Source organism: Arctopsyche grandis, chromosome 4 (assembly GCF_051622035.1).
Source record: "Arctopsyche grandis isolate Sample6627 chromosome 4, ASM5162203v2, whole genome shotgun sequence".
Lineage (NCBI taxonomy): Eukaryota > Metazoa > Arthropoda > Insecta > Trichoptera > Hydropsychidae > Arctopsyche > Arctopsyche grandis.
The window spans coordinates 17,410,725-17,436,218 of NC_135358.1; the positions used below are offsets into that span (position 1 = coordinate 17,410,725).

At 36.1% G+C, this 25,494-nt stretch overlaps 2 protein-coding genes across 2 annotated transcripts in view; one reads left to right on the top strand and one right to left on the bottom strand.

Moving 5' to 3' along the window:
- Window positions 1-25,494, bottom strand: part of LOC143911007 (uncharacterized) — a 901,246-nt gene that overhangs the window by 72,671 nt on the left and 803,081 nt on the right. The gene's annotated exons all lie outside the window — the stretch shown is intronic.
- The window catches only part of LOC143910674 (uncharacterized), a 66,942-nt gene that overhangs the window by 16,096 nt on the left and 25,352 nt on the right, over window positions 1-25,494 (top strand). The window contains exons 2-4 of the mRNA XM_077429255.1: window positions 2,746-2,933; window positions 3,223-3,402; window positions 3,549-3,659. Coding sequence (XP_077285381.1) covers window positions 2,754-2,933; window positions 3,223-3,402; window positions 3,549-3,659 — 471 coding nt within the window. The 5' untranslated portion in view covers window positions 2,746-2,753. The remainder of the gene's footprint in view (window positions 1-2,745; window positions 2,934-3,222; window positions 3,403-3,548; window positions 3,660-25,494) is intronic.

A 25,494-nucleotide genomic window follows, 5' to 3' on the forward strand; every position in this document is an offset into this window, starting at 1 on the left:
AATATGAGAAATACAGATATGTACTTGCATTGACAGGTAAATCCAACTACCTGGCAGTTCTTTTGAACGTACGAAATACACTCATAGGGTAGATTTAGTCAACTTTATGAATGTGAGAGGATTTTTAGACCCTTAGAACACCTTGGTATTATAAAACCGTGAAGATAATGCGTCCCAACACTGGTACCGTACCCCACGGCCGTCTGTCTGGCGTTTATCTTGACGACTACATCTCCTTAGGTGTCTTCTTACTAGCGGTAGTAACATTTTAAAAGCGCATTAAAAAAGAATACCCTCGTTTATAACGAGCCTAGGTTTAAATCCTTCAAAGAATTTTTCATATAAGATAATCCAACCCTTCATCGAGCATAATATAATAACTAAATGCTGCACAAATACGGACGATACATTTTTGGAATGATTATAATAATTGGAGCTGCCTCGCATTATTTACTTTTTATATATCGCATATCCGTTTTTGCATTATGAAATGTTATGAACACATGGTTTTACCCTATTATGCTCACATCCTGTTTTATTCAATTTTAATTTCGCAGATGTTCTGTAATAGTTATCATTCGCTAGTTTTTCAACCAAAAAGTAACAAAACATATCAAATTTGTTTTTAGATAATTCAAAATAGTTTTTATTTTAAAAGTGTAATCTATGTATGTAGTAAGTATGTAGAGGCGAGAATCTAGTTTGATTTGGTTTTGCCAGTTTTTTTTTTTTATTGTGCAGTCACGACTCTGTCTATTATATTATTGCTTTCTCTATGCAGTTTTATGAACAGGAGTCGTTATAAATAATTTTACCGTGACCTCATAAACAGAGGTGAACGAATCCTGCGAAAAATATTTATCTCGGTTGGTACAAATAATGATTATACATATAAATTATTTATATGCTCGGGAAATTGTTAGTTACAGTAGATTTATCATTTTTTAAATTGCATAATGTAGTGGTTCTTTACTCTTTTTTTAGTTGATGGATCCCTTTTACAATTAGTAAGAAGCTGTGGATCCCCCTACTAAAATATACACAATATATATACATATGTATGTACGCTAAAATATATATTCTTAAAAGATTTTTGTTTTTAAATAAAATTTAAATTCTTTATAGTGAGAAGTGAATGCCTTTTTTTACCATGTTTTTATTATTTTGAAATTATTATTTGAAAATATAGGACTGCTTAGTTACAGGATATGATTTAAAAATTTCATCCAATTTCGCGGATTCTTTGAAACCTATTTACGTAGGTTTATGGCTGAGAACTTTCGGTGAAATGTTTTAGTTTTAAAAAAACCAGTACTCACTACCATTGTGCTCTAAGATTCCTTCAACAACACTTTCACGTGCTTCATCAAGCTCTGACACAGTTTGATGCCACGTTTCATCATCATCATTTTGTTAAAGGTCTCGAAGGGGTGAACGCCCTCAAAAGCTTTGAAGGTCTCATTCATCTTCTCCTTGCACGTTAGACACGCAACAATTCTTTTTGTGGGCTTCAACTTCTTGTAATTACGGTTTCGTTTAACATTTTATCGAGAGGAGCGTCGTAGATCCAGCAACCTTTGTGTATAAATACAATTTTGAGGGGTACAAATTTTCGAGGCTGGCGTACATTCGTTCATGCACAAATATTTGGAGGAGGGTGGAATTGGTGGAAAGTGCCTCAAAAACGACACTCTCGGTCATTTGTTACACACCATCTAACTTTGAACGAGGGGGATGATTTTATGTCCAATGTAAACATCGTTTATGTGTGGTTTATCTGCGATATTGTTAAAACATACATTTCCCCAACGAGTAAATATGCTATAATTTCATCATAGTAGTGTGTTTGTTAGGTTTTGCCATATTTCAAGTTAGTATAAGGGTAATTTTATGGTATGTAGTTAAATAGCTAAACCAGGGACACTGGATGCATAATACATATGTATGTATAGGCATTTGGGGTTAGCTCATACATCTTGTCGGCTTATCCGATATTAGGAGAACTTGCATTTCTAAGGAGTTATTTTTCGAAGGAGGGTCTCTCCCTCCATTTTGCTTGAATTCCCCCATTTTTTTGCGTGATAGTGAAACACGTGCAGATGCCGACCCACCCCTTTTCCTCAAAAAAAGAAATCACATTGGCGAAATATGATAAGTTTGACCAAAAACTTTGACATAGAGGTCATTTTCGGACAAAACGAACTTTCATTTTGTGCCTAGTTTGGGAAGATGAATCGCTCCTTACATAGTTTAGACGTCGATCTCCTTTATCTGGGGACTTCGGTCGTCCGTCCTTCTATTTTGCCCTGTTGTGAAAGGACTCGCAACGTTGACGTGTCGCGAATGTAACCAATTTATACTTCTTTGTGCTGAGTGAATCGGTTATTTTCGTACGTAATTGTAAACAGCTTGTCCTCCCTTCTTTTGAGTTTAGGTCTCGGGTGACTCATTGGGAATTCGGATGTTTATATGTAATTAGGTAATCATATTTATTGATGCATTTTATCCAATGTGTCGGCTGTATCGTGTATTGATTGCGTTTCTGTTTGAACATGCCTTAGATAGGTTTGTTTACATTGTTGATAGGTATGTGATATTGGAAGATGGTTGCGTCCGGGTCAACATTATGCATTTGGATGACTACTCTGTAAATTGATTGTCTTGTTTGCTCTTCACATCGTCTTGACGTTGGCGTTGTTTAAAATTTGAGCGATTTTTAATTCGGTTTATTGTTTTGTTGTTCAGAAGCCATCATGGGTGCAAAACAGAGCAAGCGGTCCGTGGACATAACGACAGACAAAGATGCAGTAGTCGTCGAAGGAGGAGAGGTAGCTGGAGCAGGCGGCGAAGGAAAACTAGAAAGGATCGAAGACATTGACACGCTCAAGCCACAACTCAATGGCGACACTGCACATCAAGAAGTCGAAATATCCGTAAGAATTTTTGCCGTCATGTTTGAAAAGTATCTAAAATAATAATCGAGCTTTTTCAGAAGTTTTGAGTAATTCTACAATTTTTACATCCAGTACGTTTGTACTTGGATGAAATGTTTATTTATCGTTTGAGTTTGTATATGTATGTACATAATTTTGTTTGAAGTTTAGTTAATGTTTATATAATATCTAGATAAAATTTTATTATTTGTCATCAATCGTGCGCATATTGACATTTCTTGTACTTAATGTGTTTGAAAATGTCGATCATCTATGTTGGAATTTACAGGAAAAAGAAAAGAAGATGCAGCAACAGGACGAAGCTCCTGAAAACGAAAAAGACACCTGCAACGAAAAGGACATAATTTTATCACCTGTAACGAATGGCACACACGACGATGGAGAGACACCAAAAGAAATCGCAGAATCCATCGAATCAGAAACAAACAAGAAAAATAATAAAGAAAAGGTGATTAATTAATCTAATTCTATTCAATTTGTTTCCTCCCCCTACTATATTTGGACCCTAGTTTTTTTAAAAGTAGGGTGGACTTGATCAATAGTATATGTATTTTAATTTACATCGGAAACTAGTGAACATTTTCATGTTTTTAGGTGAAGAAGAAAAAATTTTCGTTCAGATCTTTTAGTTTCAATAAAAAAGACAAACAGAAACCCCCAAAGAAAGAAGAAACGAACGGCGAATGTGAAAAGGTTCCAGAAGAGGTGAGCGTTTTGACATTACATTATATTTTATCTGTCGTGCTTTTAATCATTTTTTTTGTCACTGATACTGTTACGTCCCTTCGACTCGTATAATATATTTGGAGAACATCTGTCACGCCTGTTTCCCATGAATAATTTTTATGACTCAACTTGAATGTGAGCGCGCAATCAAACCAACAGTGTCTTTCCATTTTGTGTCAGTCACTCAAACCGTTGCTATGACATTTGTACAATAACGTTTTCGATCGGGTCTATTAAACATTTTAAACGTCTTGGGGGCCCGGCTAATATTATTCGACAGGATCGGAATGTGTGCGTTTTTGTTTTCGATTGTGATAACGTCTCTTTTATCATACTGATTGTCCGTACGCTTCGCAATGCGGGTCCTTGATTGCATTTAGATTTGACCCAAAAATCCGCGAACGTCGCATGCATTATTCATGTGCGACTAATCACAACATTGTTTTATATGAAAATGAACTTAACCGAGTATCAAACGAAAATCATATTTCGCAATTGCATTCATTGTTCCATTTTAGAACTGGTTCCTTATCTCTGATCTCAGTTTGCCGGTCGCTGAAGTACGTGCACATATTTCGCACATGTTTTCATTGTGTTTAACTGTTGGACAATTTATTGTTGTATGGTCGACTCTGGTGAAGACCGCATAAATATTTATAAAGCATCGTTTTCACTGTATGTACGCATTCGATTTTGTTTAAATATGACGCCATCGTCCATAAAGATTGTGAATTATAAGTACATGCGTATTGATTTTCTTTGTCTCTGCCGGCATTCGAATTGGTTGGATTTATTAATTTTCATTTAAAACCATTTGAGATTGAAAAGTTATGTGAGGTCTTCGTTTCACTTTACGATATGGACACTTTGCGACCGCATTGTGTTTTTTTTGCTGCGGCCAGTTATTGTACACCTTTTCCGTGTGGGTGTTGCGGTTTTGCAGTGGTGAGACAGCTCCTCGTGTCTTTGGAGGTCAGCAAAGTCTCGACCACGACGATGCGCCGCAAACCAAGAGGAAGAATACCTGTTCCTTGTCAAATATCATTTGCATTCTGGGCGTCGATGATCCGTCCGTACCTTAACGCCGAAATTGCGCAGTATTTTCGCAAGATCATTCGCGATTCTTCGCACAGGCTCCATTGTGTTTTTGGTTGTTCGGAATTAGCATGCGTTGCGGAGCTGAGGGCTGGTTCTTCGACGGCAGTGGATTCATAGGTAGCAACTATCAATGCCTGCCTCAAGTCTCCTCGTAGTGTCGTCATTATCGGAATGCGGCCGACTGATCTCGTTCCAGACACTGCTCTGACTTCGAGTGTTAAATGTCTTCCTCTCTAATGTCCGGCGCAGCCACTATCTCCGTAAGAATCCCGATCTTGTCCTGTTCTAGTTTCTTCTGTAGTCACTCATGCCGGCTTCTCAGAGACCATTAACGCCTTTCTACCACTTTGATTTTGTTTGATCAGCGCTGCAGCTGCGGACCGATCGTATCTACATATTATACTTCCGTCTGGTTCGATTTCCATGTATTTTTTCTTCGGTGTCTACATAAACAAGCTTTTTAAAATTGAAATCGGTAGTTGGTAGAAAAAACACTACAGTTATTGACGATTGCACGTCAATGTTTCACTTAAATTTACCATTTTTTCATTCAAATCAATGAAGTTTTGGTATATGTCAAATCTCATATATAATTTTTATTTTTTACCAATGTGTCATTACTAGTCACCGGAGCCTGAGGGGGCCGTGTATTGTTCAAAGGTTGTAAATGCATTGTTAAAGGTTTGCCGGACAATGGATAGCACTGTGACTATCCTACCTCTAGTCATTACGAGTTTGCCCCAAGGCGACACATATGGGCAACTTTGCACATATGTATGTATTATATATAAATTTATAATCTAATATATAATTTTGAAAGAGACTTTGTATGTAAATGTTGTTGGTTCGTAGAATCCGTGATGTTAAATTTAATAAAAAAACGAATGAATATTCAAATAAATTTAAATAAAATAAAACTATTCAAATAAATTTAAATAAAATAAAACTATTCAAATAAATTTAATAACATGTTTACTATATTGTATTAGCCACGTTTAAGCGGTTTATATTACAAATACCGAGCGAAGCCGGGTAAAACCACTAGTGTTATTATAAATTTGAAATTAAATTCAAAATAATTGTGACAAATGAGGGTAGGTGGCCAATTTAGTAGGAACCGTTTCAACAGTTAAACCAGATAAATTGGCAAACTCTGATAGGAAACGATCGGCCTGGAGCACGTTTATACAAGGTCTGGCCAGCAACACTGGATTAATGCTCGGATCCGTGACCCTTCAGTTGCTAGCATTATACGCTGACCACCAAGCTATGTTGCTGGTTGAATATTATATATATTTATATATCCTTTGGATGTTAAAATAATGCTACTCGACTAATCGTTTATAGCCCAGAAGGCTTATTATCCTATATTTGTCCTTTGAACAAATTTTTTATGTTAGATGAATTTTTATTTAGTGTTCCTTTTTAATTATTTCGATTATTCAATTCATTTTAGTTTGCATATTGTATTTGAAACGAGATGTTTCTTTTGAAAAAGTTTTCTATGTAAATTCGCCCTTATTCAGGCAACCTCTCAATTGTAGCCGCATAATAATATTTTATATTGAGTTATGCGAAGTTAAATTATTTTTAAAATGGGTACGCGTGAGTACAATTATGCTTTGAAAATTTGTGCACGAAATTTTGAAAATTAGTGTCGAAATTGTATTATGCGTGTCGTACCGTATCGTTCGTTTCCTGCGTGTTTTTGTGCTCAAATACGGAAATTATGTGCCAACACGTTTCTCATTACCGAGGGAAAACTTTCAATATAAATATTTCCCGCACTTTACTACCGAGTTACAAGATTTAGGATACGCACACGCGCCGAGCATCGATTTAATCTCTCGACTTTAGTAATATATTACTTTGGAATTTAATTAAATGAAAATAAAAATACTCCAACGCTCTAAATTTTTAGCTTTTTGTTTACCAAGTTCAGATTTCACCTTCGTTGCGAAATATAATACGATACCAAAAAAAAAAAACCCCGACGCATTCTATTGCGGTTTCTTACTATATTCGATCCAAATCGCAAGATTCGAATCTTGTCTCGCTTCCAAAACGTCGATTTTATTTTTGCCTCCGAACCTCGACTGGTTTGAATCTACGAAACATCTCGCGTCGTTCATTGATTGTATGGCGTATTTGTATTGTTGTACGAGAGTTCCTGTTTGCGGCAACAAAAGCCTTGTGGTTCGACCGCTACACTGGGGTGACTATCCGTCTCGTTCTCCACCACGTACACAGTCCCTTTCTAGCCAGATCGTGATGCTGAGCAGATGTTCTGCGACTGGTACACGGTACCGTTGCACCATCTCTTCGTGCACTCCGAGTACCTATTGCTACCATCTCCGACGACCGCGATGACTCATTTCTCGTTCTTCAATATCCAACCCAGAACATTTTCTCTGTACATATATACTTCTGCTGTCAGACATTACGCGGAATAAGCGATTGATCATAAACACAACACCTATGGACATGCTTGGAATGTGCTTTCGTTCGCAATCATTTACATTTGGTTCGTAGCGAACTAGCGTCACTAATTTGCGAAAGTGAAAATGTCGACGGTGGTTTAATTCGTATATGAATTAGTTGTGTCCGTTAAATTCGCTCGAAACAATGGCTGAATTCCGTGTGCGTGAAACCGTTGTAAATTTTACATCCTGCGTGTTCTATCTATATTTTCCCCCTTTTTGCACAATGCGAGGATGAGCCGCCCGTTGTCCTTTTTTTGCTCTCTCATTGTTCGTTTGAATTTTATTGGTCCTGTTGTTGTTGTTGTTGTTCAGCGAAATGATATTTGATTCGTGTTTCGCCATTGAATCGAGCGTACATTCCTGAAAAATGTCAACATGAAACCGATCGGTGACGGAATGCACATTTAGCCGCTGAACGAGTGGTAAAGAACGCGACAGAATTAACATTTTATGAATTGTCGAGCTCGGATTTGTACTCGGCAAGTATTTGAAAATTAAAAGTCAGGCCCTCTTCATCACACTAAAAATGCATTCCTTACGCGATGGATGCATTTGGTATTCAGTTCGACGTCCAAATATTTTTAATAGGTTCCCTTTTTTTTTTGCATTTTTTAACATTCTTAATCGATTCAACGGAAAGGAAGTTTTAGATAAATTAATTTTTTCCTCATTTATCTATAAAATATTCATATGTATATTCTATAACATTATTTTTTATAAAGTAACTTCTTTAAAAGTTCTGTTAAAATATTTAAATGTTTTCAACTTTTAGGATAACAATAATTAAATACATAGACAACGTATCAAAGGCTTGAAGGGATATTTTAAATAATCAACTCTACAAAATTAATATTGTGATTTACATTCCAACTGGTCAAATACATATGTATATTACAACTGAAAATTCAGTTCAACTATAAGCTGATACCATGTTAGATGGGGATGTTAGATTTTCGCGAAAACGTCACTCGACTAGTAAATTGAGTGTAGAAAGTCACATTTTTGTTATAAACAGATTCTTAGAGTTATCGTAATACGGTACTCATTACCTTTATTCATAATACTCAGCAAATGTTATCACATTATTGAATTCTAAAGCATTCGTAAAAACATCAGAGCTGTTATAAAACTCAACTGTTATATTACAACTGGCCCACATTGTTAAAGGTGTATTTGCGCCTGTAGAGATATAATGACTAATAAATAAGTTGAATTGTAATCGAATGTGAATGACCTAAAATGCCAGTTGGAATATATTACAACTGCAAATACACTTCGACTGTAAACATATAGATGTACAAAAAAAGTCACTATTATAAACGGAATACTTAATTGATTTTATGTCACAGTTTGGGAAACACTTCTATACATATTGTGTAATTGTTGTCGTTTTGCATAAAAACATTAGAGAACAATATCAGAATGGACGTATGAAATGGGAGAAGCTTCGAGAATGGCGACACAAAATACTAATTAGTCTTGATAATTGTCATGCTGTCTTCCAGTCTGTGAACAATTACAAAACCCCGGAGGAAATGTTCCTTTCTGAAAATTTAGGGGTGCCTCCGTGATAATAACACGTTAACGTTTTTGTATACGTGTGCGAATTCCAGCATATTTTCTTGGAAATAGAAATGTTTTCTTTCCGTTTTTTTTTACTTTATTCGCCTTACGAGTCGGGGTCTAATTTTCATCCCGAAATGTTGGCACTTTTTCTCGCTAGAGTGTCCCTAGGCGACTATTCGAACCATACGCCCCTGGCGAGTAGCGAAAGCACAATGGAATGGATCATTAATCACCTTTGAAATTACTTTTATGGAACGTTAGAACGTTCGCCACGAGCCTCTTATTATTTTATACCACCTGTATACTGCTCGTTGTTTATGAGGACTTTTCATTAAATCGTCTCAACTTCCCTCTCATTTGAAGATGCGTGTTTAAAGAAATTTCAATTTTAAATTTGATTATTTTTTGGGCACCTTAAACTTTTTAAGGAAACAATAATGACCCGATTGTGGCCTCTGCATTCTGCAACAACGAATTCGGCTCACGCGATGATTCACCCATTGTTGGGTTTGTTTGGATTTATGTATATGGGAGATTCACCAAAATTATGCATTTCGTTTTGTTTGATTTAATATCAACGTGTTTATTGTCGGACGACCTTCAACAAGAGTGCGATTTTTATTATGCATGTCATGTCTTTGACTCTAAAGGAAAAATGCTTGGGTATGAATTTTTACGTGTAAATGGTGTTCTAGTAATTTCTTCGCTCTCGGAACATTATTATCTGGGTTTTGACACTTGACTCCGGAAAATGTACTTGCTATCATCGAGCTTAGATCGCACTCGCCTAGTTTGCTAGGGTATTTGAAGCACTTTTCACCCATAATTTTATCGCCGCATTAAACTTAGGTCGACAATAGCAGCCAACTCGTGTAGCTAGAGCAAGTTCGAGAGAGAGAGGCGGATTATTTATCGGCCTTTAATCTCAGAAGAAGGGCAGATAATGAACTTAGCTCGGAATTGAAGTCTTTATAAATAACGTTAAATCGAATTCGCGCTAATCAAAGCCCCAACTAATTCCGTACCATGAGAATGAGCGTTTTGTTTGACTTGGTCGATCCGATTATAAACACATAAAAGGGGAGGTCGGTATACTGCGACTAGGTCGTCTCGTTCCTTCTCTTTCCCTCCCTGTATTCAGTTGGTGATCGTAAAAATAGGCCCTTCCAAGGTCGTCGAAGGGAGAGAGGGAGTCAGGTCTCGAATCACCATCCAGACATGGTGATTCGCTTTGATGTGGGGCACTGAAACGGAGTGGGGATTTTGCCCCAGGCCGAGGACGAGAGGACTTGCACACACACCCGAGTCCCTTTTGCCCTCTTTCGTTCCTCTTGTTGTACCTTCTTTTTTCCCTTGAAACAATTTTTTTTGATAAATTAGGCGTACTCAAGGCTTGTCCCTCCCGTCACTTTAGCGAAACGGCGAATATACATTTTGGATTGTTCTCCAGTTTTGAACTAACTTTCGTTTGATGCTTTCGCCCACTTGAATTTCCCTCTTTTTGTGGTTGAAAATTTCATCGCGTGATTTATTATTTATTCATTTCTGAAATTGTGAAGTTGCGCCAATTTAGCACTTTTTGTTTGGGCATTCATGATAACCTGCGAGTTTTAATAATTGAATATGTAAGTTTAACGCATTCTTCTGATTCTTTCTCCTCTTATTTTTTTTTCAATGCGTAATACACACATAATTGGATTCAACTGTCCGTGAAATGATCTCCGATGAATAATATAATCACATCATGGCTGTCCTTTTGTATGCGCATTTAAGGGCACAGAAAGGAAATTTAATTGATTCATAGAGAGCCAATTGTCATGACATTCTCGACGTTCCGATCACTGTTCTCACTGATATGGGATGGTGACACTCACCCGTATTGTTCGTTGAATACTAAACAGGCGTGAACTGTGACCCCTCAGTGAACGTCATCAATACAATTTACACGTCTAACCCAATCTACCGATCATGGGAAATCGATGGTTTAAATTTTTTTGACAATTGGGACCTCTCACGTACACGGTCGACCGTACTCACTTGCTCAACGAACACAATACAAAAATAAAATGAATTAATCGTTTCGAAGCGGTCATTTTTTTTAATTGTAACAAAAAATGTAACATAATAATAACTAGTTTTCGGTCTATTGTTGACAGCCGCGTGTCTAATTGTAAGTTGCTTGCGAAACAAAAGATTTTGTCGGTGTAAATTATTTTCGAAAATGACTGCACTTGCGGTTATGCAAAAATTATTTTCAGTTTTTTCCTGTGTTTATCTACATATCTTGTGTTTATTTCAAAATAAATGCTAGCACGAGAAACGTTTAGGTTGACTTTGTTATATGGTAATTTCGTCGTGCTTGTTTTAAAAATGCAGTTAACACTTATCTAACGGTCATTTATTATATTTTTTATTTTATGAGAATTATGTAAAACATTATCTACACCTTGATATTCAATGGAAAAGTTCATTAAAGTTTGTCTGTTATTTATTTATTTAACCGTCGTTCTCACTTAATGTTAGTATGTACATATTTGGAAAAAATTTAAAGCATTACAATTTAAAAAAATATTTACATGGCGTCGAAACGAAACCTCATATTTCTAGTTATGAGACTATTATTATTAACTAGACATCGGATGGCCATTAGAGCAATTTGCTTTTGAAGCGTTATGGCTAATTTTAATTTCGTAGAAAACTTTTTTCGCTGCTCTTGCATTTAACACTGTTGGGACGTTAATTATTATTTGCCATTGCCCTACTACTCATCGGTGATATAGTCACAAAAAAAGAAGCCGAACGAAAAAAATGCCAATTTGGGGACCGAACTTGGCAACTGTTTTATATTTTTCACATTATTATTATAATTTATAAAATCAAAATTATTTTTTTAAACAAGTAGGGAACCTTACATACGTTATCCGTAATTATTAGTATCAAATCAATGGACATCTAATATTAGCGATGAATATTTTCTGCCAAGCGAAGAGAACGTTGTTTGTTATATTTCCGCTAGCCTTTAGTTATTACCAGAGATCGTCGTTGGATGGATGCTTTTCAAGTAACAATAAACCGCTCCATTAGTGTTCAAAGCAAGAGAGCAAAAAAGTATTATAGTGAACCATTTTTTGTGCGATAAGCATCCATCGAAAGCCGATCTTTGGTTATTACATTTATAAAATGAGTTACTAATTCGGTCCATTGGCAAGTTGCCCCGTCTACAAAAGGCACTGCCACGTGCAAAAAGCCTATCTCTACTCATCATCAGAGATCGGTGGCCGAGGATTGGTGATTGATATAATTTTTATCTCTTTCTACAAAATTTTAGGCCGGATCTAATATACTTTAGCCAGTTAAATATAGCTTTTGTAATAAAATAAAGCGTTGCAAAAAATGGCATCTGAATTAAACATAATCGCGCGATACTACATTTTCATCCCCGTTTCTTGCATAACCGCTTTGAATTCTTAATGAGTCTGTGTTAAAATTTTAACACGTCGTTAAAAGTTAACCCGACGTTTGCCTCGACGGCTTAACTTTTAACCCTTAATTCCCAGTGCGTGAATTGGACGGGTTGCTTTCATACATTGTATATGATATTACATATATATTTTTCGCCAGGGTTTTCATATCGCCCGGTACAGCCATTACGCTACGTACATTCGTCGAGTACCGAACGTAATAACTGCAATTTTGCGAAATGTTTACCTCCCCCTCTTCCCCCTCCCCGCTCCCCCATATATGCGGCGCCGAAGCCGTCTCTTGTTTTCCAAGTAACGATCGATCGATTTTTTTTTAATATAATATGAAGTAGAGCCTTTCAGTTGAATTATATCTGAATCGGTTGCTGGGGAAGGGGAAGTTTCGTTTCAGTGAAATACGACTACAGTTACCTGCCTTACGAACCGGTCGCTTTCCAGTTCCGTTTAGTTCCCTTTGTTTTCGCGTCCTTCACGCATAACTGTGGTTTTGAATGTTTGTTTACTCATCGGAGGCATTTTATTGGTAAATATATGTGTTAATGTCGACACAACGCTCGGGGAAGTGAGCCTGAGCGCGCTTCCCTATGATTAATAGAGGCACTGAAGGAGAGAGGACGTGCGTATCCTTCTTCTTAACGGAGCGAGGAATTTCTGGGAGTGATTTCGACAGTTGTTTCTATAAATGGGGTTGATGATTTATTACTATGCGGAAGTTTGCATCGTTGAAAATTGTACACAAGACTTGGGAATAGTTCGATCATCTAAACCTTTATGATGTTGGGAGCTACTTTTCATCTAAATTTTCATGGCAATCGACTTTAAAAGGCAAACATCCACTTTAAAAGGCAAAATATCAATAATTTTACAATTTTTATAATTTTTAAATATATCATAATCGTTCTTTAAATTTGAGTATTTTTTTATGGTTTCAATAGATTCCATTTATAATAATATTTCAATTGTGTAAACGTAACGTGATTTTGCGATTCAATCAACTGCAATTCTAAATTTTCCACATCCATTGAAAAAATCATTGAGATGGTGTTTGCTAGACTTCGAACATTATTTTCATTCATATTTGAAGATGATAAGAGGCTGCAGCTTTTATTAAAATTGGGTAAATTGATCCAAACTTTTTTTATAGGCATTTTTTTTAACATAGGTCACATTATTATTCTTTTCCTCAGTTAAAAAATGTTTTTATTTCTGACAATAACTTGAAAATCGACCGGTCGATCGCGATCGAACTCTTAATCAAAACTATCACGAAAATATATGTATTGAAGTTATTAACTTACTTTTTACTAACCTCTTCTTAGCTCAGAATCGATTTTGTTACAATTTTTTTTACTCAATTTGTTCAATGCTGCATATGTGTATATATTTGAAACACTATTATGCAATTATAAATCACAAACAATTAATAAATTCACTAATAATAAGAATGATTCGGAATCTTTTCTTCCATGAATGTTGCATCTTTTGAGTTTTGGTTCATTGTTATTATGATTTAATTTATGTTTTATTCGAACAAAAATCGTGTAGCCATTCATGTAGCCTTTGTTGAGATTTTGTCTGATTGTGTAAAGAAGCCCTTTGCTATGTGAAAATATTATTACATGTATGTGAAAAGTATGATCATCATTTTTAATTCCGTCATTGTGTTTCCTAAAACTAACAAACAGCTTGTATCTATTTCTTATTTTGAAATATGAAAACAGAAAGCAGTCCCATACTGAATTGTTAAGTTGTGTGTCAAAGGAAACCATCTTTTTTCATTTTTTTTTATATCTTAGTTTTAGATAAATATTAGTTCAGATGAAGCGGAAGGAAGCGTTTCATCCGTTTCCAAATATATTCTTTTGACGAATGATGTCTTTGAACCGTGCTTTGTGCCTTGTATAAATTTGACGCGTATAAAAAGAGACGAGCGGGAACCGCAAATGAAAACACAGGTTTCTTCTACAATTCATATTTAATAGCTAGAAGAACACCACCGCGATACACCCCATACCTATCAATTTCTTCGAAGTCGACACACGACAACCCCACCGCCCACTCTCAGTGGGGTTTTTCATGTGTCACTTTTACGGGCATACTATTATGGTGCAGTCATGGGCGCCATCGACGCGTGCATGTCTGATGCATTCACGCGATGCACCTCATCACGGCCGAGTCTCCTTTGCGGCAACGGTTCTGGGAATGCCCGACACTTATTATGTGCACGTATGTGTGTCACACGGGAGTGTGGAGGAGTCCCTCCCCCTGATCCAGATTGTGCATGTGTCTCCCGAGGGCCGGGGGGCGCGCCCTACGCGCCTGCGCCCCTGTCATGCAAATGTGCCAGCCACGTGACTCATCACCAGCACATGACTAACGCCACCGCCCCCCAATTACCGACCGCCCCTTCTTTGCCGATCTCCCCCTTTCCTTCATCCAGTGTGCGGTACCTTTATTGTCCAACTTAACCCATTAACTGCTTCGGGTTCCTTGATCGCCAACACCGACTAACTTACTGACCGCCAATTTGGAGTCTACTGTGCTCCGATGTGGTACTTTTAATTTATAATGGGTGTATATAAATAAATTTAATTTTGATCTAAGGACCGCGTTTCAAAGGATGTCTCCGGAAATGTCATTGGATATCAGCTTAATTGGTTAATGCAAGCGGTGGGTCTTCGTGGGCATGTCTGGATTTGAATGTATGTACATAGTTAGTTGTATTCACCTAAACGAACCAACTTATATGGGTAGTCTTTTCACATATGTATGTAACATCATGAATGTTATTTATTTTATAAAAGAGTTTTAAAAATAATATTGAAATCAAAATAGTTTCAAAAATGATGGAAAAGAGTTATGAAAGGAAATTCATGTATTGGAAATCTTATATGTAAAACCGAAACGGCGCCTGTAATTTGTTTCTGATTGGCTGTCGTCAAAGTCGTTTCTGATTGGCTGGATTTGTCAAAAACGTTTGTGATTGGTCGGTCATTAAATAATATTATATTTTTTCGATTCAAATAAATTTAATAAAAAAAATGAAGATTTTTTCATGGTTTTCATTTTATTTCCATTTACCGAGCGAAGCCGGGTAGCATAACTAGTAGTTTATGTAATAGTATGACGAGGGTAGTGGATACTGTAGAAAGAATGAAGATATTGAAATAGCAATGAGCGCGTCGTGTAGCTAGAAGAATGGACGAAAGATGGACAAATGAAGTGCTGGGATACTACCCGAGAGAATGTTGAAGGGTGAAAGAAAGACCGTAATGGAGGTGGGTGGACGAATTTAGAAAAATGTGTAGAGTGAGATGGACGGGAGTTGCGCAAAACAGACGAATGAAAGTGTATTGGAGAGGCCTTCATCCAGCAGTGTATGGTGAATGACTGACTGTAAATGATGATGATGAAATAAATATCTACACGAGGGCAAGAAGTAAAGAATAATGGATCGTTGTGGGCAAACATGCTAATTAAATGATACAGATGATCTGTGTACAAAAGCTTACGGTAATAGTTGGTTTTAATAGAATTACTTACTAATTACGGAGAGATCTGGGAGAACAATGAAATAAGACAAATACGGTTTATTTATAAAAAAAATTAAAAGCTAAAGCAAATATTGGAAATTTCAAAAGCGTTTTTTATGAAATTTGAGATGAAGTCCGGAATTTATAAAATAGTTTACGAAAACAAAAAAATGAAAAGTTTATGTGCCATTATTTATGATACAATAATTTGAAACAAGTTTTTTTGGTTAAAATATTTGTAATTGTCACCTACCAAACTTTTTAAGTCAACAAATAAAACTATAAAATTTAATTGAAATAGCGCATAAAATAATTCAATTAGGCGTTGAAATTTGTGTTAAGTCATAAAAAATTTCCGGATTTGAATTTTATTTCACTCTAATATTCATTTTCAAACACTGCTTAAATGTATTTTTTTAAATTGTTTATATCGTTTTATAGTAGTAGTAATGTAATGCCATTACCGCCTTTCCACGGTCGTGTTAATTTATTCGTGTTATTAGAAAAAATATATATATTAGTTGGGTCTTATGAAACGTGCAATTACACGATTCAAAGGGGTTCTAGTAATTAGTGCCGTACTTGACTCTTGGTCGCCGCAGGATTAATGAGACGTTAAAAAGTGCGTTTACCGCATAATTTAGACATATATCTTCGGTTTTTATTGCGCTTTGTATTTTTGTTAATTTTTCATAACAATATTGTACGCATCTCTACTTGAATAGGGGTCAACGCATTGCCCAAACTGAGCACGCTTTTTTACGATTCATATGCGCGTTTGTTTTATACATATTGTGTTTTGATAAGCGTAATAGTGATAATAATATTTAGCGATTCACTATAATTACTACGGGTCAGTCGGCAACCTTTTTCGAGACAATTGAAATTAATAGATCACTTTTAAACATGTCTAAATTTCGGTTTGCTGAATACGAATATGCTAATTAATAAATATATCTTTCGTATAGTTTTATATAGATCGACTAATGAAAGTACTGTATGGGCCAAGAATCGTATATGTATAATTTTTTGATTGAATAATTTAATATGCCATAAGCATAACCCATGCGATGATATTTCATCGGGCTTATCATTATGTTAAATATAGATTGTAACTTATATTAAATGTAGATTTATGTCAAATGAACAAAAAATACCGTAGCAGTGACTAATCAGTATTTACTAGGTTTGACCCACTAAATAACAAATTCGAATATGACAATGCTTTTTGTTGGTTTGCTCTCGTTTATCAGATATACATAAGCGTTTGAAAAAATGCGCAATTTTTACAGTTTTTTTTTTGTATTGCTGTGCCAAAACTGAGTAATGTTATATTGATGAAAATTAATCAATCACATCTGCGGAACCGCTGAAAAAATTTGTATTGAAAGAAATGGCTGCTGGTTTTAATTTAATTAATTAAGGAATACAAAAGTTTAAAATGATGGACCCAGACAGTGAAAGATTTTCAAATGTGAACCGCAGGATTCAAGAAATTCTCGCATGCTACCAAGAAATATATAGAGAAAAAAACAGGATACTGTTCAAACAAAATTAGACACATTTTTCAAAAAAACTCATACGACTGTATCTCAAATTGAAGATGAAGAAATGGATTGTACTTATGTGATAAGTGATGAGGATGTATAATTTATAATTAATAAGTACGGATGATGTAGATGTTTAATTTTTTTTAAATTTAAATATGAATTCATTTGAATTACTGTATTAATAAAAGTAAGTAAAATCACAGAAAAAAAAAATATATATTCCTCGACTTACGATGGATTCGACTTACGACCGAGGTTCAGGAACGTATCTCCGTCGTAAGTCGAGGAATACCTGTAATTAATTATCTAGCGAATTTTAAAAGTCATAAATATACTTCATATTGTCATATTCGAATTCAGTGAATCAAACTTAGTAAAGATTGATTAGTCTCCGGTAACTATTTTTGTGATTTTTGTTGCTCAGTGGTGTAATTCGAGGTACTGGCGAAAATTTCAATAAAAAATAGTCGTTATTCACTACAAAAACGTATAAACACAATTTTTATTAAAATCTTTATATATGAGTAATGTAATATGCCTTTCCGCTATTATTATTTTTATATAAAAAATTAGTGGACAATCTGTACAAATCCAAATTTGTACACATTTTTAATTATATAATTTTCAAATGCTAAATCAGAAAAGATATAATGGGGTGTGCAAATTGGGTAGCAATAAAGGAATATCGGGTGTATATTGCACAAGTAATTGCATTTTTAATTAAATCATGAATTGAGCGGGGCGCGGTCAGCAGGTTGGGTTGCTGACCGCTACTGTATAGACGAGAAAATTCCATTCGGCCCGGAATCGCATATTATAATTCGCACTAAACTAATGATTCATATCACTGAGTAACATCACTTTCGCGGGAATTCTTTTGTTTGTTTTTCCGAGTTAATCACGCTTGACATTTTATTAATACGATCAATTTAAAACGCGAACATGGGCCTCTTCGCCACGGATCATTTATTTTTTACGAATGTTTTCTTCCCTGGAAAAGTTTCGCGCTCGCACTATTTTAGGTGAAATTATTCGTGTGTTTATAAAGACATTCTGCCCCCTCCCCCCCTCTCGATTTATGCGATTTCTGTGGGTACTTTCAGTTCTCCCGATGGTGATGATAACGACATTTATTGTAGGCGGAACGAGCCGTTTCTGTAGGGGAGTGGTTCGTTCGTTGGTTCGTCGGACCCAGCAAATTATTTTATCGATTGTGGACGCACGTTTGTATGAAAATTTCCCGGGATCCTGGCACAGGATTCAGACTGGGGTTGACATCGAACACCCTATCCCTCCCCCCACACTATTATATAGCCTTTTAACCACCCTCTCGCCACGACGAAACATCAGACGTTATCGTAATGTGTAATACTAAAAAAATATACGATTTATGTCTACTGGTTTTTTTTTTTGGTCTGAACGTTTTCGCATCGTCATTATGGAATCATCTTATCGTCGGTGACTAACCGATTAATGCAAATTCGTTGGCGCATTCTCACATTTACTATATATTAATATCGTTCGAAACTCTCGTTTAAGTATGTGGGAAATTGAATTACTAATCGTGCTTTAAAATTCGGCTCTTGAACTTGTCCTTGTCGAATTCGCATACGCTTTTCCGGTAGCGATGGTAGTTGAATTTGCATATAATGGAAGTTTTGGTATCTGACGACGTGCGAGGACATCAAAGTTTTGCAGTTGTAAGTGGTTAATTAGCACTCTAATTTGAGATGCCATTTTTATAATCTACATACATACATACGGATTATGTGACATTGCGTGTTTTTATTCGACAAAAAGGATGTAATCGTTGTAGCGTGATTGAAAATATGATAGAATTTAAAGGTGGGGGAGGGGGGGGGTTTAACCTTTTGGTGAAATGTAACCGTTATTTGATCAGTCGAAGTAAGGGGGCGGATTACGGAAAGGTGACCCTGTATAAACGATAACCAATTTGCGCATCGTAGTTCGTTGATTTTAATTTATTCTAGCGTTAAAATAGATACAGTGTAATCGTTTGTAACTAATTGGCAAAATAATTTTATTTGCAAATTTTCTTTCGCGTGCTTTGAATACTGGACGGATAATTCGATTAATATTATATTTACATATATCGAGGATGGTTTATAAAAACACATTTTGATCTTTTCTGACAACGGTCCAGTGGGAAATATCCGGAAACCTGGCGGTTTAGTTCCCCTCCCTCTTTGAATATGCCAAAAACTTCAGACTTGGCACATTTAAAATATTTCAATATGGAATATATCAGCTGAAAACTCGACTAGTTCAGCTCACACATACATAGCTATTTTACTCCTTACCAGGATACTGTCATAAAATGTATGTGATTTTAAAAGAATATATAGTTAATATGTGAAGTTAAGTTAATATGTGAAGAGTAGAAAAACGGACGATAGAATTGCTCGAATGGTACCCGAAAGAATAAAAAATCTTTTAATAATAACAATGTTTGTGAAGAGATGAATGGGAGTCGCTCAAAGCAGAGACAAATACATACAACAAGCGTGTTGGAAAGGTTTTCAATATGAGATGATGTCAACAATTTTAACATACGAGCTGTTATATTTGAAAGTGGCACAAGTGTCACTTTTCTTCATTTCGAGAAATATTTCGCTGAACATTAAATATAACGTTTTGCATTTAACAATATTTAAAAATACTATGGTAATACGTTTATTCCGCTTTTCCGAGATTCTGGATACATCGAATTAAAATAAATGATTACAATTTGTGAATTACGTCAAACAGAATTGAAAATTGGACTTTTGTCACTCAAATATAACGGCTCATATGTCAAAAGTGGCTTTAGAATTTTAAATGACAAAAGGGACGATGAACGCTTTCAATAAGATATGTACATATATAAGAATATTTAGATTTAATCTGACGCAATTCTTTCAGAATGTTTTCCACATTTGAATTTGAGTATAAATTTGAATGAAACATTTAGTGTGAAATTTAATAGTAAAAAGCTGTCATTAATTTCTCAACCTAGAAATTCAAATCAAGTTGAACCGGATGAATTTATAACGCTTTTATATAGCGTGTTTTGAGTGTCAATTTTGGTCTGAAGAATGATGATGAAACTGAGGGGTCCCCTGTTCCGAGATTGTTTTATGCGACATAAAATGCGTGTTGTGCCTTCATAAAAGAAAATTGGACTGAGCACTCCTATGTACACCCTATGCAGCCTCTCCTTCCTAGAGATACAAAGTCGGTTGACGTGCGTAATTACCCCACGTGTTTGCCTAGCACGCGCTCCTATGACATTTTCTATCAATTCGAACGCCGATTTCGCCAGGATTCACACGACGCGTTTCATCATGGCCATGATCATGATCGTGATCGCGATTGACCGTTGTCCGGGTGTGACAGTGTTGTATATCGAGCACGAGGCGCACATGGCGGCGGCGGCACCTGGACCGGTCGCCATGGAGACGCCGGAGTCTGCCCTCTATCGATCCGACGCCTCTCTAGCGCGTCCGACGCAGGCGTCCGCAACCTTTCTACTCGCGTTCGACTCGGGGCCCCTGCTCGAAAACCGGTCCTTTTTTATTGCTCCTCGATTCGCGACAGAAGCACCTGCTCTTAGAACAGGTGATCGTCCCGAATTCGATACGTTTCAAATTCTAACCCTTTTAATTCGACGGAGGGGGAGAGTTTGACCTTGTGCCATCGAACAGTGTGTTTCTATTAAAAACAAGGGCTTATTTATTAGATTTGCGTCCTATTCGTGTGGGACACATTAGTGGTGACCGTGACGCCGTACTTAAAATTATAAAAATATCAATAGCTTTTAAATAAATAGTGAGTAAATGCTTTTATTACATTTATCGTAATATATTTTCTACATAAATTAGAAATTACTCACTTAAAAAATGATTTCATTATGCATGGTAAATATTACAACAGAACATATGTATACTTTACAGTCAAAGTGTTTTACCAACTGTAATCTATATATATATATTATAATATTATATAATATATATATATATATATATATAAATAATATATATATATAAAAATCAAATGTTTGTCTGTCGTCACGTATGGGTTCCTAACATTCAACCGATTGCGATGATACTTACATGAGTTGTTGTGTAATGCCCGCGATGTTTTCTGTGATAAAAAAAACATCCAAAAACGAGAACGGGAAAACAGGAATGAATGGCATTGCACGTAACAATTTCAAATATGTTCACATCGCCCCCACCTAACAACGTTCACATCGTTGTTAGGGTAAAATAAACAAACAATTGAATAATTTCAAATGTGTCCGCTGCCTGCGTTTTTCCGACAAATTATCATTACTGTAATTCAATTTGATTATTAAGTATTAATTTGAAACTGAAACATATCGAGAAACGGGAAACGGGAATTACATGCGTAATTGTGGAATTGCAAACGCATGCCGGGTTCAGCTAGTATATATTATAAATCCGAGATGATTAGTAGGGCGGGTGTTTTACAATCGCAGTATTTTGCCAAAAGTTATGAGTAGATTTCGGCGTTGGCTGGTGTTCTTTAAATGACCTCTCCATTAGTTAACATAGCAAGAGAACAAAAAAGCATGATTGACAATAGTGAACCATTTATTTTTTGCAAAAAGCATTGTCCCAACGCCGATTGCGTTTCGGAAACTATTATTAATACAAAGCTCTTCTACATTGTGCATCATTCAGAGTATGATGGGACGAATTGACAATCTGCAAATTCTCGAAGACCTTCGTTTATGGCCTCCAGTATTATCTATCTCACATAAACGGAAATTTCGCATACGACTATCGTTTCCGCGCGTATATGGAATATCTGGCACTCGAATTCTCGCTAGTTAGATAGTTCGCGTAGATGAAATTTTCGAGTGCCAGATATTTCGTAATCGAGATTTTAGTAACGTGAGAAATCGCCATGTGCGAAATAGTCACCGAATTCGAACGTAATCTCTTATCTTGTATGTTAGTACGTGCTTCTAAACTGGCCAGTATGACCTTCTTAATGAGATTAATGTTGAATTGTTTTCCATCTCGTATGGGGACCTGTCAAAATTTCAATTCAAAATTTACCCCTTAAGGATAAATTTAGAATTGAAATAGTATATTTTGGTGTTTTTTTTTATTGTTTTGTTTATTATTTTTGCCCATAGTGACGCATTAGGGAAACCTGTAAAGTCACTGTAGTCTAATTTTAATTCTGAAATAAAATACAATATAGTAATAGTGGCAACGATGAAACATAGATCAATCTTTGTAAAACAGCACCAGCAGTTATTTTAATTCCATAGTTCCACGTTTATACACAAATTATGAAACCGCTATATCATCAGCAAATTTCGCTATAAAAATGGCTTAAGATTAAGGAAGTCATCATTTATCGTTTATAAATTCTATTTTCGAATCTTAATATATGAATATTCAGAATCGATTGTGGTTAAAAAGTTTTACATAAGTTTGTCATATCGCGTTATTTATGTGCGACGTATTTTACACGTTTCATGCATATTAAGACCACCGTAAACGAATATGACAAATTATGATAAGCTGCTTCTGCGGTTTATTCATCGTTTGGAGTCTTTAAGTATGCGTCATTTTCTCATACATGTACTGCGATTCGTTACGACAAGTTGTGTGTTGAGATTACGATTTTATCAATTTTATTCAGTTTGTTCCGCGAACGAATATTTATTTATAGTGAAGGCGAACGCTAAAACAATGCATCATTTGTTCGAGTTAGTTAGTTAATTGATGATATGTTTTCCGGTGATAATGTCGAACAGATGCTGTATTGTAAGGTCGTTTTACGACTAATTACAAATATTATGATGACAGCAAAATTCCAGTGGATATGATTCACGACCGAAAACGATTGCGATGAATGCAATATAAAATTTGAATATCGTAATTAACTGCATTCCTATTTAATGGTTTGTTCATTGCATTGCGATGATTGAATTCCGAAAATGAACCGAGTTATCAATTGGGTTTATTTTATGGTCACCTTATCTGTTTTATACTTTCGCATATTTTTGATGGTATACAGATGCGGTCTGGTTTCATCAGTTTTCGATCTCTGGAAACCGGTACGCGTGCACCGATTGCAGTTTCACTACTCTCCGTTAGATGGCGCGCCGGCGTATTGGCATTGCATTCGGCCGGTGCACTTTATTATGCACTTATGTTGTACGAGTCGGGCTGTCGAATTTTCTGGAAGTTTTTCCTAGTTGTGAGTTTGGTGTGGATGGTGGTTTTCTGAGAGCATCTGACTCCCCTGTGGGTCTGGGGAAAATGCGAGTTTTTCCGGTTCCTAGACGTGTACAAATCGTCGGCTCTCAATCTCGGACCCACCCTCTCACCCTGTCCAAATAAAGCGTTATCGCTATGTTAGGGGTTGGTCGAAATGTGTATTGACTTCGGAATTGGTTCACTTTTTCATTATTTTCGGCGGAGGGTTTTTATCAATGTCGGTCATTATGCGACGACAAGTTCGCTTATCGTTTTTTATTAGTATTAATTTTATTCAATATAATTAGAAATATGTTAAATTCATTTGATCGCCGGTTATGAAATTGTCACATCTTAATGTCATTGCAAATTGTCCAATTCCGAGAAGATTTGTCTGGCAAAATGAAGGCAATTGTCCTTAACACCAAATTGATCCTTTTGGCTCAATTGGCTTAACACTTCAACTGCAGGGGTGGCTTAATCTTGAAGCGAAAATGTTGTATGTATTCAGTCGTCACCAACTGGAAATTATGTGTATTTTTTTGTTATAAAATATGAATATCTGCGGTGAAAAAGTTTCGTCTTCCTCAGGAGGATGCTTCTTTTTCTTCCATTTTCTACAAATAAAATTTGATTTATGGCGACGCTTTATTGTTTTTCGCGTTCTTTGCTTTATCGGTTCGTACCCAAAAGAAAATGGAAAATTGAGGTGGAAATATAATATTATGCTTTCGTACAAGACCCATCTCCATTCTCCGCATTTATGATAACTAAATTCAAAATGGGAAGTAAAACCGGGTAACTGAATGTTCCCGGAGGTCGACAGAGGGGTGGGTGGGCGATCAACGAATTTCGTCCTGGAATCTCGAGCTCGTTTCATTTAAATCCATTACACTCATTTCGCCTTCTAATCTCCATACCCATTACCCCAGTCTCTCGGTAGACTTTCCGTTATTTAAATCTGTATAAATATTCCGTTCACGTTTTGTCCCTCAATCATCATGTACGTAATGCATATACCACTATGTCTTTATATGGATAGTAATTTACAACAAAAAAACTTTTTATTTGTTGTACAACAAAGTAGAGTAGACAAGACAAGACACGCGCGGTTTAACTGTAATGACTCGTCTGGCGTACGTCACATGACTCATCGTAACTTTGAATTCGGGTACCGCATGGGTTGCCTCAAATAACAGTACGCTTATGTTTCATTATATTTTGCTATAGTTTTTTTTTTATTGGAATTCACGTGTGTGACAGTAATTTTGCTGCACTTCCTGCTGTCATTGTCCTGTCCGTGCATTCATTCGACTACTTTTTCCGGGCTCGACCTCCCCCATTTCCCCTGCACTCTTTTGTTTCCTGAGATTTCAGAGATTGCGCTCGCTTTTTGTGCGCATTCGTCAATGCAACATTGATGGCATCATTGTGCTGGCCATCTTTGATGTGGGGGATGGTGCTTCGTTTCGTTTGGATTCTGGCCAACGGTCCTATTCGGCGCTCGTGTGTGCGAAACTATTATAATTCACACAGTTTCAACCCTCGCAAATATTCAGATAAGCTCTCGTCGACTGTAGGCGTTTGCGCTCTCTGAACTCGTTCCACCTCTAGTCTAGTGTAGTTTTCTAGTATTCGTCGATGAATTGTGGCTTCGTTTGTTTGTTGACATTGAAAGGGTTTATTTAGCTCCAACGCTCGTGCACATGAACGGATTCTTTCATCGGCTTCTATTCTTGTTTTAATAATCTATTCTAAGGATGTTCTATTTTTATTTATTTAAATTGAAGTTTGACTTGAATATTTGATTAAGAGGTGATACAATAACTCGTAATATGATATTGTTGTAACTGAGATATT